The 15,532-nt window shown below is 36.6% G+C and overlaps 3 protein-coding genes across 7 annotated transcripts; 2 read left to right on the top strand and 1 right to left on the bottom strand.

The window, feature by feature from the left end:
• The first annotated feature begins 2,108 nt into the window (after nucleotides 1-2,108).
• LOC126619011 (probable protein S-acyltransferase 16) lies at nucleotides 2,109-3,172 on the top strand. 3 transcript variants are annotated; one of them, XM_050287262.1, is made up of 5 exons: nucleotides 2,109-2,177; nucleotides 2,502-2,579; nucleotides 2,654-2,761; nucleotides 2,872-2,962; nucleotides 3,062-3,172. In XM_050287262.1, exons 1-5 carry the CDS (start codon nucleotides 2,124-2,126, stop codon nucleotides 3,082-3,084), a joined length of 354 nt encoding a protein of 117 aa, XP_050143219.1. In that variant the 5' UTR covers nucleotides 2,109-2,123; the 3' UTR covers nucleotides 3,085-3,172. The 3 variants fall into 3 exon arrangements, with proteins under 3 accessions (XP_050143219.1, XP_050143218.1, XP_050143217.1); XM_050287261.1 differs by having other exon boundaries at nucleotides 2,660-2,761; nucleotides 2,872-3,172; XM_050287260.1 differs by having other exon boundaries at nucleotides 2,872-3,172.
• A 1,130-nt stretch (nucleotides 3,173-4,302) lies between these two features.
• LOC126619010 (probable methyltransferase At1g29790) lies at nucleotides 4,303-6,922 on the bottom strand. Of its 3 annotated transcripts, none has more exons than XM_050287259.1 (3): nucleotides 6,808-6,912; nucleotides 6,619-6,663; nucleotides 4,303-5,897 (listed from the first exon to the last, which is right to left on the bottom strand). In XM_050287259.1, exon 3 carries the CDS (start codon nucleotides 5,817-5,819, stop codon nucleotides 4,410-4,412), a length of 1,410 nt encoding a protein of 469 aa, XP_050143216.1. In that variant the 5' UTR covers nucleotides 5,820-5,897; nucleotides 6,619-6,663; nucleotides 6,808-6,912; the 3' UTR covers nucleotides 4,303-4,409. The 3 variants fall into 3 exon arrangements, with proteins under 3 accessions (XP_050143216.1, XP_050143215.1, XP_050143214.1); XM_050287258.1 differs by having other exon boundaries at nucleotides 6,619-6,698; nucleotides 6,808-6,909; XM_050287257.1 differs by having other exon boundaries at nucleotides 6,619-6,922.
• Nucleotides 6,923-10,535: 3,613 nt separating this feature from the next.
• LOC126619009 (uncharacterized) lies at nucleotides 10,536-15,418 on the top strand. Its single transcript, XM_050287255.1, has 4 exons — nucleotides 10,536-10,690; nucleotides 10,845-10,891; nucleotides 11,558-12,394; nucleotides 12,979-15,418. Exons 2-4 carry the CDS (start codon nucleotides 10,886-10,888, stop codon nucleotides 14,926-14,928), a joined length of 2,793 nt encoding a protein of 930 aa, XP_050143212.1. The 5' UTR covers nucleotides 10,536-10,690; nucleotides 10,845-10,885; the 3' UTR covers nucleotides 14,929-15,418.
• The last annotated feature ends 114 nt before the right edge of the window (nucleotides 15,419-15,532 follow it).

The following is a 15,532-nucleotide window of genomic DNA, read 5'->3' as shown; positions in this document are numbered from 1 at the left end:
TTGAACTATTTCTCATATTACTAATTAATTTGATGATAAAACCCTAACATTTTTCAATTCAAAACTTCAAATGCAACAAAAATGCTCTTAACAAATTGCGCCGAGCGAGTTAGAAGAATAAAACACTTTGTGTACCTTCCCTCTTTTTGTAGGGCATAATCCAACTTTGTTAGTTTCAAAAAAAAAAAAAATCCAACTTGTTTTGATTCTTTTCATTATATTCTTTTTTACCTTACTATTGATGGGCGGCATCTGACCAAATAAAAATTCTCATAGGCAGGAAATGAAGGAGTACTTGTATGGAAAGTGATGGACATTGCTTTAGAGCGAAATATTATTCCTTGATGTCCATCAAGAACAAATATTGTGCACTTAGCTACGACATAGCAAATTGACATCCTTTCTATGTTACTGAGTTTGGATCGGTGGACTCAGATATTCGGATTACTTATTTTAAATTTTACATTTTTTTTCTTTCTATCTCATTGTCTTACTTCACACAAATCTCTTTCTCTCCTCTATGAACGGCCCAAATGTTTGAGTATGATGACTTCGAACTTAAAAATCCCGAGAGAATCTTGATTCCTACCTAGCTAACAAAAAATAGACGTAGATATGTGTACTATATAATCTAGCTAGATCAAATATTCCAGCCAACAAGGGATATTTTTATGACATACTTTTGTGATAATGTTCTACTGTTCTTTTAACAAGATGACATATAGATACACATTCTTTCTAAACTACTATGATTTACGAAAATAATAATTCACAATTGGACGTTTTTTTCCTTTTTAAGTACGTATATAGCTCGACAAAAAAATTTATTGGTACTGAAGGAGGCTTAATTTCATAGGTGTAACTTTCTACTCAATACTCCAGAAAATAATAATTCGCAATTGGAGGTTTTTATCTTTTTTACATGATTCATTTAATTCTCTTGATTGTAATTACACTTTGTTGCATTAAAACTCCAGATAGAAAGTCAGAAGTCCCCTTCTAATAGTTCAAGCACCGATATTGTCTTCAATTCAACCGTTTAATAGACCAACGAGTGTGAAATTAACAAAAAAGATTTGGATAAGATTAGAAATAAAACCACTAAGTATATATTATACTTTATTGTGTCAAATCTTTATGGCATGGAATGTTGGACAGTGAAAATTATACTTAGTATAAACCATTCAGTATAAATTATACTTTATGGCATGAAATGTTGAACGGTGAAACATCAACACGTACATAAAATGAATGTAATGGAGATGAGAATGCTTCGTTGGATATGTGGGCACACGAGAAATGATACGATTAGGAATGCAGATATCTGAGGTAAAGTAGGAATAGCCGAAATTGAAGGAATGGTGAGAGAAGATCGGTTACGGTGGTTTGGGTATGTGAAATGAAGGCTTACAGACGCTTCGGTTAGAAGATGCGATTACATGTAGGGGTGGGTTCAAAAAACCGAAAACCGAAAAAAACCGAAAACCAAACCCGAAAAAAACCGAACCGAAAAAAAACCTAACCGAAACTCTCAAACCGAACCGAACCGAATCTGTCCAGTTCGGTTTCGGTTTTTGAGGTTCGAAAACCGAACCGAACTGAACCGAACCGATATATATATTTAATTATTTTTTTCAATGTTTATAAATAGTTTAGTCATACAATTATAACAAAACAGAACTTGTTGTGAAGTTGGTTTTAGTGAAACTTTCCATGGTGGAGCGCATGGGTTCGAAACCTCTTCATGCCCCCCGGATTTTGGAGATTTTTTTTAATTTTTATAACCAAATCAACAAAACCCTAGCAGCCACACTTTTTCTATTTGTAATTGTCATTCCCCTCATCTCTCTCTCTCGTTCCCTAGCGCAGCCACACCTCCAGACTTTCTCCATGCCTCCAATTTCTCCCTCTTCTCTCTCTCGTCCCCTCTTCTCTCTCAGTCCTCCCTCTGGCTCCAACACCGATCCCCATGGCTGCGAGCGTGCAGACCCTGCAGCAACCCTTCTTCTCTCTCAGTCCTCCCTCTGCCTCCAGCACACCCATCCCTATGGCTGCGAGCGTGGTAACCCTGCGGCAACCCCTCTTCTCTCTCAGTCCTCCCTCTGGCTCCAGCACCCATCCCCATGGCTGCGAGCGTTTTGACCCTGTGGCATCCCCTATTCTCTCTCAATCAAAAGGTATTCAATTTTAGGGATTTAGGAAGAGTAACTTAGGGTTTTCTAGATTTAGGGATTTTGGGTTATTGATTTGCTGTTAGTGTATGCGATTCAATATTTAGATTTTGTGCTTGATTTCGTGAAGATTTCGTAAATGGTTTGTGATTGATTTCTTTAAGTTTTGTTGTGTTGTGTTGTGTTGTGTTGTGTTTGTCTTTTCGATGGAGTCATAGAAGGTGACTCTCTTTGTAGTGAAAAGATGGTCAATGCTTAAGATATAATTTTCTTTCTTTTCCTTTATTTATTTCATCCTGTTTAACATTGGATCTGCGGTTAAACTTTCAGGTTTTGCTCGTCGGTAGCCTAACTTATGATCCCAAAAAAGAAGACCAGGAAACTGGAGACTCTTTTCAAACTGCATATGTAAGGTTAAGTGTTGGGTTTATGTTTGATACTTGGATACAAGACAGCTTGCTTATCATTTTTCTCTTTTCAAGTTTCAGGTCATTTCTGGGCTGTTGCTAGTTCCCTTATGTGTGGCGCTGAGTGTTCTTTTAGGTTGGCATATTATCTACCTCACTTTGCAAAACAAGACCACAATTGAGGTTATTAGGAATTAACAAGTTGTATATTATTGTTCTTTTTTTTGCGGCAAATCTGATTTAGATATTTGGACCGCTATTTCATAGCACTTCTTTTTCCTTCTTTCTGGCAGTACCATGAAGGAGTGAGAGGTATGTGGCTTGCAGAGAAAGGAGGGCAAATATATTCCCATCCATATGATCGTGGTGGCTATAAAAATGGAGGTACTAGGCTTGATTTCGTGATAGATTTTGTCCCTTCCCTCGGCTTGTTTTGCTTGCAGCATTATGACTTTCTAAGGACTCACTCTTGGTTATGTGTAGCCACTTCAAACTTGAGTATGTAACTCAGTGAGAAGTGAGAACTAAAATGATCTTCAAGCAACCAGCGCATACTTGAATATGTACTTGACCATCTCAAATCATTCATCTCATACGCAGGACTATGAAGTGCCTGTAAAAGTATCATGTTTCGTTGTTTGATTCAAACAACACGACAATGTGGAAGCCTAGTACCTCATGAATATTGAAAAACCGTCCTGGAGAGATGGAAACATGTCATATTTTTTATTTCTATCTTATGTTGTGGTTGTTTTGCATTTTTTGGAGAAAAAAAAAAACCGAAAAAAAACCGAAACCGAACCGGAAAAACCGAACCGAAAAAAAAACCGAACCGAAAAAAACCGAAAAAAATTTGGGCCGAACCGAACCGAACCGAAATTTCGGTTTGGTTTCGGTTTTGGCAAAAAACCGAACCGATAAGAACCGAACCCAGCCCTAATTACATGACAGAGGTTCAAAGTCGAAGAGGTAGATGACCCAAGAAGACTTTGGAAGAGACTCTAAGAAAAAACTTGGAGTACTTGGATCTACAGAAGATATGACACATAACCGAGCGCAATAACGTTCTAAAATTCATACAGCCAACCCCACTTAGTAAAAAAAGTCTTTGTTGTTGTTGTGTCAAATCTTTGATGTAGGACTTTGTGTACTCTTCAACGAGAAGGTCTTCTGTACGTGTGTCGGATTAGGGGGGTTGTGGCACAGGATGGAACCAACAGTAGATCATGGTTAGCACGACAACTCATGGGAGTGGGATAGGGGATGTATTTTGTGTTTTGATCTGCATGGACACGTAGTTCAGTTGCCGTCGGACTCCGAAATTCTCCTCTGGAACAAATTGTGCTCGAATGTGGGATTTGGTTTGTTATCAACAAGCCCAAAACGAAGTAAAACATGGGTTGCAAATTTGTTTAGGGATAAAATGGGTTGCAGCTTGGTTTGAAGCCTGCACTGATAAGTCCAGGAGCTGAGAGTCTCAGCTGTGCTTTTCTAGCCTGGTTTGTACCATTGTCTTTGGGCCTCATTTAGCTTGGGGTCTTAGGAAAAAGAAGGGATTTAGGCACCATATTTATGTATTTCATTTCAAACTGTATTTTACAATCTTTTGTGCGATAACAATGGAGTTTAGGAGACTAAAAGCCTCATGGTTTCATGTAAATTGTTGAACTCGAAATGAAAACCTTTGCTGGAGAGAAACACTCTATGCAGCAGAGCTAGCTCAGTTGTCACTAATGAATTCATAACTCATGTTATTAGCCAAAATGTCGATTACGAAAACAAAGACGATCACATTAAGTGAAAAGCTATTTTCTTGGTACAAAACATGTAACTATATCGCTCTTGGAGGTTTCTCCAACAGTGCAGAAAAGTAAACTTCATCCTTTGATTTAGGAGAAATAGCCCACTTGTGTTTCTTGTACCTCAGCTGCAGAAACATGTACATGAAATCATCCAAATCCTTTCTAACACAGAAGAACCGGTCAATCCATAACAATCCGCCTGGCCTCAGAATTCGATCCCAATCAAACAGGATAAAATCCAAAAGTTGCAGGTCAATCCAGCCGTCTAGAAATCCACTGGTGTGTATCATGTCCATTGTGTTGTCGAAGAATGGTAGGCGTTGATTCAATGTTACAAACAATGGAATCAAACCTCTCAGTGCAATCATCTCGTTGAAAGGCGCCTTGAGGTTAAGAGCAGTAGAGACTACTGTAATGTTATGTTCTCTCATCCTTGCAGCGAAACTTCCAGTGCCAATGCCAAAGTCGAGACCAATCCTCATCTCCCCGGGCTTAATGGTCAAAACATCACTGATCAGAAAATCAACGGAAAGTGAGCTATTTGTAACCCATTTAAGCTCTTCCTTCTCCATTTCGAAACACCCGACACACTTGAAATAACCCCTCTTGGTGTTGTTTCCCATCAAGCACTTAAAGTTCCTGCACTGATAATTGCTCCACCGCACATTTCTGTCATCCGGCAGTTTCCAAAGAGACTCATTGATGGGGTAAGGCTTCTGGTAGACCATTGAGGCCCTTGTCAAGCACCGCCTCCGAGGCAGAGGATCACAACCGTTAAGCATCAGCTTCTGAGCCAAGTTCCAATCATCGTTACAATAAGACCCGATGTCATAGCTCATGTACTCTTCCAACTCTTTCTTGTATAACACACAAGCATGTCCGATTGTATTGTATATCCTTTCTGTTCCATATATATTAAGCTTCCCGGTTCTACTCTCCTTTGGGGTTATATACTTCCTTATCTCTTCAATCACAAAAGTGTTAATCAAAGGCTCCTCTTTCATCGTTGAGTTGTGAATACCTTCAGCTTTAGGTAACCGAATCAGCCTCAGAGAAATGTGAGCGGCATAAAGAGGCCTGATTACTTCCTCCTCCAGATACTTCTTGTACTCGAATTTTGTAATGTTAGCTGTACGTAAAGTCTCTTTGTCCTTCTCCATTTGCTGGACAGCTGACTCGAGCTTTTCTTGTAAGCTTTCCAATTTATTTAGAACTTCCCCTACTCGATCAGACAAAGCTTTTATGTCAAACCCTTCGTATGCATCCTTGACGCCAGTAAATTGTCGGCATATATCTTCATTGTGGAAGAAAAACCCAGCAGAGTAGAACTTGACGAGACCGCATATGCTGAAAATTATAACAAGGCCTCCCAGTAGAAACTGAAGCCAACCCATTGATTTATTACCAAGCCTACATTTCGGATGACACAACCTCGCCATCCTGAATTAAGCACGAAACTTCCAACTTTCCTTCTAACCAACCACTAATTCTGTACTTCCTTGTCTCGGATTTCCAACCTAGTCAAAAAACCAAATCACAATGATTACGAAATGATCTGAATGTAAAATGTTCTGCACAAGCCACAATCGAACTTCCACATCTAAAACAACGTATCATTTTACCAAGAAAATGTAGGAACAGAGAATGGATTACTAACACTAAGCCTCCATATCAAATTTATCATGCTCAAGGAGAAAATCCAAGATTCGGTTGTGTGTATATCTCGCAACATGAGTCAGATTTTACAGCAATGGATAATTTTCTCTTGCGATCAACAGAAGCATAAACATATGAAATTTCTCCCAAACTTCACAGAGGAGCCAATGGCCGTTACCACCGTGTGAATTAGTTTCTAAATATACCATTTCATTCTCAAAAACCAAAACATAAACACAAGTTAAAAGACTCAGAATTCCTTTCATTTCCTCAGATTTTCTCCGCATCCAAACAACATCTTACAAAGGAAAGATATAGTCGAAGCTGAAAACAAGCTACGTAAACCATAACTGAAATATATAACCCAAATTTAAACATAGCCAGCACCAGAATCTCCAGAAACATGCATCAAAACTAAAGCCAAAACATCAAACACAAGTTAAAAAGACTTAAAAAGTTCCTTTCTTTTCCCTCAGATTTTCCCAGCATCCAAACAACATCTAACAAGAGAAACATAGAAAATGAAGCTGAAAGCAACCCACTTAACCATAAATTAAACAAACATTCCAAATTTAAACTTACCCAGATAAAGAATCTCCACCAAACTGAAGCCAAATCAATCTTCCTCTGCACAAACTTGACATATCTTATAAACCCAAAATCTGAAAGATAAAAAGATTGGATCTTGCAGTAATACTTCAAAATTACTCCAAATAATACATTTCCCAATTGAGCAGTAAGAGCTGTAAATTACTTATTTTTCAAGCTTACCAAACTCACGAAATCCACAAAATTCCCCACATTTTATTCTCTTTTGAATTATTTAATTAATTTAGCTGCATTTTTCTTACTCAACAGGCTTTGAAGCACGAATCTCCAGAGGAAAAATGCTGATCATAAACAAATTTATATCATTAAATACTATATCTTTTGCACACTTATTTGTTTAATATATTAATTTCAGACAGAAAACAAATTTATATAATTAAATACTAAATCTTTTGCACCCCTTGTTGTTTAAATATAGAGCAATGTTAGAAGACTAAATTTATAAATTAAATTTGTAAATTAAATAGTGTGTCACTAATATAAATGAGCACGATTATTAACATTTAAGTAATAATTCAATTATCAACTTCTATATTATTTAGTTTACAAAATTTAGTCTACAAATTTTGTTTTCCTAACATTACTCTTAAATATATTAAAACAGTAACCAATTATTTGGACTAAAATTGACAAACAATGAAATATGGTTATTGATGATTGAATTATTACTTAAACATTAATAACGTGAGCATTATGTAAATTTTGTTATCAAGTCGAATCGAATGAATAAGTTAAAAAAAAAACCAATAGACAAAAATTAACAAGAACACTATCATAAAAAATTAATATGCTTAGGATTATCTTAAACTAAAGGAGCTGACTTTGCAAATGTGCTGATCTGGAGCTCAGAGAACAGCGTTGACCAGATGATAGCGGTGGGCCGGGTCAACCCGATTAGGGCCGGTTTAATTTCCATGGAAATGGAGAAGGCAAGAACCCTAAAAAGGCGCGAGAGGAGAGTAACGTGACGTCGTTTAGTCACATGCACTGCCGTTTGCTGAGGTCGGGATATTACTGTAGCTGTCGTGTGACCTAACGGTAAAACGGTTAACGAAGTTATCGTGTTAGGGATGATCTTTTCGAATTTGAATTTATTTATGTTTTCATTTAGGGTTTATCCATTGTGAAAATTGTGATGCTAAAGACTATATACTTAGAGAGATTTTCTTAGTACTCGTAATACAAACACATATTTCATATGCTATTATACACATAGAAGGACATTTAGAAATTTTTTTCACTCCGCTTGTGTAATAACCTAAGGCATATCATTCCGTGTTTTAGGTACATTGAAAAATAAAGAATTCAACCATCAACCATTATATAATGTGGTTTACAAAAAATAATCTTCCTAACATTTTCTTGGTGGAAATACAAGATAAATGCATATTAAGGGTCGCATTATATTTTGCACTCTCCTGGTTAATGAAATATTTTGGTTTTTATATTTCAAAGGTGAATTTTACTACGATAAAGTTACAAAGTATTACATTATTAAACATTTCATCCGTTAAATTATCAATTTAACTGTTATTCTTTTACTTGACAGTATTTGACATCAATATAAATTTTGACAAAATGTGAAGACTTAAAAAAATCTTGAAAGTTACAAGTCACGAGCTTTGTAAACGTAATACAAATTATTAGGTTATTGGACATTTCATCCGGCCCAAACTCACTTTTAATACATATCATGTAAACGTAATGCTAGGAAGACTAAATTTGTACAAAAAAAATTTACAAACTAAATGATGGTCACTAGTAAGAAATGAGAACGTTATCAACGCTTATGTAATAATTCAATCATTAACTTTTATGTCATTTAATTTATAAAATTATTTATAAATTTCGTCTCTCAAATATTACCCATGACGTAAATATTTGACAAAACTTGAAGTCTCAATGACCAATCTCCAAACTATTCATATCGATAAGCTTCTCCATGTCTTCTTCTTCATGTCGTTTTGAAGTGAAGGAACATGATTGATTTATGAGGTAGGTTTTAGGTTTTGCATAATCACATACATATGATATAGGTTTGTAGTCATGCTTCATACTTGGCAAACAAACGTGTCAACTCTTCAGCATAAAAAAGTATCATGTAATTGCCAACACATCATATGCTTCCACTTCATGATACACATTTTGCATGTAACAGTTCTCTATTTATACACCAACCTTTAATCATGTATTTTAAGCGAATGTGATCCAATATCATAATGAATAAGATGTTAGGTTTGTACTCATGCATCTCGGGTTCAAAACTCTCTTATCCCTTACTGTTGTAATAGTTTTGAACTCTCCATCTCCCCTTGATAATAATAATTGTAAAAAAAATATTTCTTAAACACTTCCAATGATACAAAAATATAGTGACAAAGATGGCTTGAAGGGTTAGTTTAGTGGTGAGGAGAAGTGTGAGGCAATGAGTGAAGAGTGAACAGAGAGTTTGAAACCCTCACGTAATAACAAAATATCGATAAATTCATGGTTATGACAAAATTTTCAACATTAATAAACGACAATATTTTCTATTTCGTCAATATTGTTGATATTTTTCTAGCACCTCTATTACTTTTGGTCTTAGTTTTCTACAAAAAAATGCGAAGAAGACTAAATTTTTAGATTATTTTTTGTAGACTACATGATGTGACGATTAATAGCTAGACTTCTGATTTAACATCATATGGTTTGCAGGATATAGTTTAAAATTTTAATCTCTCTAGCATCACCCATTTTTCACTTCCGCTTGCTAAATGGGTATTTCCATAAGATCGACTTGAGGTGGTTTAAAATAATTTATACTATGCTTATACCAAACATGTTCTTATGAGAGTCGAATATTTATGAGGACATGAATAAGTTCTAGTTTGTTTTATTCCAAAGAAAGCGTCATAATTTGAGTATTTCATTCATTACAAATGGACAATGACGTAATTTCTTAGTTCCCATTTACACAAGTTTGTTCGAAGTTTATCCATGTTTTTTTTGTTTGTTTAAACTTAACAAATTTACGAGATTTGAATCCAAATATCATTTTGGTTATAATTTCTTTCTTTCACATGTTAAATGAGCATTTGAGGATTGAGTTAAGGTTGTTCAACTAGTCCTTACTTTAACAGCGTCTTTCTTCTTAACTTTGTAAGAGGTCACAAGTTTAAATCTCCACTCTTCACTAATAACAAATTCTTTGTTTAAACTTAACAAATTTACGAGATTTGAATCCAAATATCATTTTGGTTATAATTTCTCTCTTTCACATGTTAAATGAGCATTTGAGGATTGAGTTAAGGTTGTTCAACTAGTCCTTACTTTAACGGCGTCTTTCTTCTTAACTTTGTAAGAGGACACAAGTTTAAATCTCCACTCTTCACTAATAACAAATAAAACATATCTAACGAGATTTGAATATTTATGAGGACACGAAAAAAGTCCTAATTTCCTTTATCTTATAAGGAAGGCTTCACAATTTGAATATTTCGGTCAGATCACAAATGAATAGCTTCGTAATTTCTCGTTTGCACTAGTTTGCTCAAATCTTATCCGGTTTTTTCCTTTTTCAGGTTAATACGGCAAATATTAAACTCAGATCTCCGATTTTACGCAATGAAAATATCAACGTCACTGAGTGAGACAGTCATTGGCGACAACTTAAAGTTTTCACGAGATTCTTACTCATATCTCCTTTTAACCGACAATAAAAATATCGACGTCACGATGCTGAACATTCATTGGCGACAACTTAAAGTGAAGTGTTTTGATTTGTCAATTGTGTTTTTGGAGTCTTTATTTATTTATTTTTTCATTTTTTTTCTTGAAAAGTTTCTTATGTGATGCCATTTTTCTCTCGTATTAAACTCTTTGTTGACACGAGACAAACATATTCTCTCTTCCCTCTAGCCTATAAAGCCTTCCTTCCTCTGTATGCAAACACCAAACACCACTTTGATTTTTCTGGTTCTCACTTCTCTCCTCTGTCCTTTCTTTCAGAGCCCGTGAATTCATCCCTCTGAACCCATATGAAAGTTCATCTCTTTTGAACCAGGTACTCTCTCTCTCTCTCCTCTTTTTTTTCTCTCTCTTAAGGCTGTGTTTGGTTGTTATTTATTTGCTGTACTTCTTTTCGATGTGTTTGATATTATAGTAAAGGTTGAAAATAGATGTGAATCAAAAGTTAACTCGAAAACCCATTTGCGCAGGTCTTGTTTTTCACGTGGGTTCTTGACATTCAAGCTCTTCCATGGAGGTTAGCCACTACTGAATTTTCTCTCTCTAAATGCTCTTTTGCATACTGTTTTTAACGCTTGTGAGACAACTCTTTGCATTGTTGTTATTGTTTGCATTTTCTGGAGTTTTATATGAGCTAAATTTTATGGGTTAATACGAGAATCCGAATCGGGGTTTGGCTATGGAAGTTTAGTTTGAATGCTTTTACTTTTGGCAGTAAATTTGTAATATTTTGGTTGTAATTGCATAAGTTTGTGTGCTTTTGTCTCAGAGAGTGCTGTACACGTTTGATTTTAGTTATTTATTTGGCTTTTGTTTTCGTGACGCTGCGTTGTGTCGATTGTTCTGACATGCTTGATAGCATTTTTGTTGTGTCTTATATCGATATAGATCTAGGTTGGTTATCAGAATTTGGTTTTGTGATCTTGAAATTATCTGTTTTTATGTGTTTTTTTTTTTCATTCGGGTCGATTTTTCCTTGTTCTAGTTATCTTTATCTGGGTTTCATATTTCGTTATCATCTGCACTCCGGAGTTTATAATTGATATACCGTGTTGGATTGAGGAGTGATGATAATATATGACAAATGATATCCAATGCAGTATGCTGAAGGTTTCGTGGTGAAGGTTTAAAGCCTTTTTCCGTTCCAAAGTGTTTATTGTTATGTTTCTATAAACTTTGGCAGGTGGAATCAGATCAGCCAGATGATGTTGGTAATTGCATCGAAGAGACATCTGTTCAGCATTTATTTGATCCCGGTAGTCCTGATATAAGCAATATGTTCGGAGAGCAGCAGGTGGCTCCCCGAATTGGTGATGCATACCAAGTGGAAATCCCTTCCATGACTATGGACGCTGAGCAGTATAAGCTTTTGTCTAATCCCGTTCATTCAAAAGTTGTTAGTGGTTCCCATTACTTTCTAGTTGGTTTGCCTGTACCAATTGTATATTCTGACGAAGGGAATAACATTGAAGATCACAGGCTGGAATCTCCAACTAACCCTGATAATGTGGTTAATGGAAAGAGTTCTAAGGAAGCTAGAAAGAGAAAAAAGGATCCTACTAGACCGAGGAAGAAAAGTTCAAAACTTAAAGTTGAACCCATGTTATTTGGGTTAGACGAGGGAGAAGGATCAAAAGCAGAAAATATTGAGCCGATTTTGGTGGAAGAGAATGCAAATCGATCACTTAGAAGCAAGTCCTGTTATCCAGTTCCTGGTTCATCAAGAAGCACATGGAGTGATGCTGAAGTGGATGGTTTTCTTCTGGGCTTATACATTTTCGGGAAGAGCTTTTACCAGGTGAAGAGATTCATGGAGCACAAAACCATGGGAGAAATACTGTCATTTTATTATGGGAAGTTTTATAGGTCTGATGCACACCGCATATGGTCAGAGTACCGGAAAAGTAGAAGAAAGAAATGTATCATTGGGGAGAAAATTTTCACAGGGTGGAGGCAACGGGAGCTGTTATCTCGTATAATTCCTCATGTCTCAGAAGAATCTCAAAAATCTTTATCAGAGGTACTTCATAATTCACTGTTTAAGTATATATGTAAGAAATATTTCTGTCCTTGAATATAAATTAATAGGATCAGTAATTAAAATGGTGCACACACTTGTTGTATCTCACTGAAATTATACCACCATTTATTTTTCCATCTTGCAATGAAGTCGAAAAGGAAACCTTGTTATGATGCTATAGATTCCAGAATAAGTATATTTTGTTTGACAGCGCACTTAATGCATGTCAATACCATTTTGTACTCCCATGGCTTCATCACTCCATTCTCCCTTATTTTTTATCATTCATTCAGAATCGAGAGTTTGACGCACGCATTGCTGAATTTTATTGGTGGAAGTTTGTTTTCCTCAGTTAATAGTGACAATAATAAGTGTAATAATGTTGACGTCTGTTGTTACAAGTCAGATGCATAATATTTCATGATTCAGAATAGGTTGATTCTTGTATAACATATAGCTCAGATTTAGAAATGGATTACAAATGCTTCTATGCATGCTGTTGAAGCTTGAATTACTTTTATCTATTTGAGAGGTAAATGTTATGATTCTCACTCCCCGTTTCTCATGTGATCTGTTGTTAGCAGGGTTACAAATTATTTGCAGAGGGGACAACGTCTCTAGAAGAATATGTCTCATTCTTAAAGTCCATTGTTGGCATTCGTGTCCTTGTGGAAGCTATAGGAATCGGGAAAGGGAAAGAAGATCTCACAGGCTTTGCCCTGGAACCTGGAAAGAACAACCAAGAGCTTCTAGCTTGTCCAAAATTACCCGCTGGCAAAGCATTTAGTTCTCTTACATTCAGTGAAATAATTAAATATTTGACTGGAGGGGTTCGGTTGAGCAAAGGGCGGTCTAACGATATCTTTTGGGAGGCTGTTTGGCCGCGTTTGCTAGAAAATGGATGGCATTCTGAGCAACCTACACATTCTCTGGTTTTTCTTACGCCTGGCATAAAGAAGTTCAAAAGAAGAAAATTGACAAGGGGACAGCAGTATTTTGATTCTATTAGTGATGTTCTGAACAAAGTGGCATCTGAACCAGAACTTATTCAGCTTCAAGGTGAAGAAGAACTTGTTCCAGAGGCGACATCAGACCAAGATGATCTATCTAATCATCAACGCCATTGCTACCTCAAACCTAGGGTCGCTACTAGCAAACCAAACCGGATGCAGTTCACTGTTGTTGACACCAGTTTGGTCCATGGGGGAAAATCACAAGGCATAGTGGAACTGAGATACTCACCAGTTGAAATCCAAAGTAATCCGGAAAAAAACAATTGTTCAAGAGAAAATGAAGGGGACTCTTGTGAGAATAAATTAAATGAACATGAGAATGATACTGCTGAAATGCAGTTGAACAGTAAACCCAATATGGCCAAGCACCTGAAGCGTAAGAGGTTCACGATTGTCGACACCAGTCTAGTTCATAGAGGAAAATCATCAAAAGTTACAGAACTGAGATGCTCACCAACTGTATTTGAAAGTGTTTCTAAGTCAACTGGTCTTTTACGAGAAATTGAAGAAACTTCTTTTGCGGATTTATTGGGCAAGCATAAGCCTGATGCTGCTGATATTTCATTGGATGGTGAAGTGAATAACTTCAGTGACAACTGCCATAGGGATACATCGGATATTGGTGGTACAAACCAAATGGAAGTACCAAATAAGGAAGATTCTGAAGAAAAAATAGAGGGCCACCCGGATAAAAAAATTGGCATGTCCGATAACAAGAAGCTGAAGAGGACTACATTACATAAATTTAGTCGGAAAGAAAAATATAAACATTCAAATTCTGTATGTCCTCTCCCCAAACGGCGAAGATTAGCTGCTTGTGCTAAGGGAGAAACAGGTTGCCTCGTCAACACTTGCTCTCAAGGTTTGGAGTCAGAACAAGTGGGCCCTAATGGCACCTTGAGTTCTCTAAATGTAGGCGAGCTTGTTGTTTCTCTAGCGGGTCCTCTTGAAAGGGAGCCATCAATTGCTTCTCTTGCTGAAGGTGGTCCAGTAAAGGAGACTACTTCTGAAACTCGTGGTGGGAATTGTTCAGGTGAGCGCATGTCGCATGAGAAGAATGAGAATCATCAAGACCAGGAATCATCCAGGCTCAACCTACGTGATTCGATGGACAGTGAAAACGTTGTTGTGGTCAACCTGGAAATAGATGTAGACAGTCCGTGTCTCCCATTAAGTGAAACACATGTTGTAGACACCTTGAGTGCCTCTAACATGATCTCTAGGAGGCAAAGCACAAGAAACCGACCGCTAACAGCTAAAGCATTGGAAGCTCTTGCAGACGGGTTATTAGGCTTTAAAAAGAGAAAAAAGCACTCAGAAGATGTCCCTGGGGTAAAGCGAGTCTCAAAATCCTCCAGTAAGGCCCGGAGGAGAGTCAAGGTAACATCAAGTCATGCTGATACTGTTAGTGAAGTTGGGGCTTCAGAAGAAAACAAGGTGAATGAAGCTTTGAATGTTAGCAAAGATACAGATAGCAAACCTCTTGATCAAACTGGAGAAAAGTGGCCAACTGGCTGCTAGGAGTGTTTAAAGACTCGTGTCATCTTGAAGTTGTGATATTTGGGAGAATTAATCCTGGTAAGGTGCTAATCTCTCTTTTGATTTGTAAAGTGGTTTCAAAACTGCACCAAACTGTAACTGTGAAGTCTTCCAGATGGACAAGAAAATTGTCAAAAATTGTCGAAAGTTCAATGATAGGAGATTAAACTAGGGGAATTTGACAGCACTTTTGATGGCTACTACTCATGGTTTTTGTAACGGGGTAACTAGGAAATTTCTCGCCTGAGCTATGGATGACTGTTTCAAGAGGTCACTTGCCGTTCAAGTTTCTTCCAAAACTGTTTCGTTAGTGGGTTTGCATAGATAATATAGTCTGACATGATGAACAGAATTTTACTTTCTTGTTATCTTTTATGAACTTATCATCTTTGTAAGTAAAACATGTATTCGGATAAAGATCCGAGGCTGGTTTCGATGACTTTTTTGTTGGTATTTGCAGCAGGGTTTTAAAGCTTTGTAGGCTCTTTTTTTTGTTGATAGAAAGTTAGTTCTATATCCTATAAAGAATATCTCATAATCTCGTTGTTATTTTGTGCCCTATGGTTTCTATTGCCCAGCACATCTG

Source organism: Malus sylvestris, chromosome 4 (genome assembly GCF_916048215.2).
Source record: "Malus sylvestris chromosome 4, drMalSylv7.2, whole genome shotgun sequence".
Lineage (NCBI taxonomy): Eukaryota > Viridiplantae > Streptophyta > Magnoliopsida > Rosales > Rosaceae > Malus > Malus sylvestris.
Note: the sequence above shows the minus strand (reverse complement) of the source record. Positions and strands in the feature narration are given on the sequence as shown.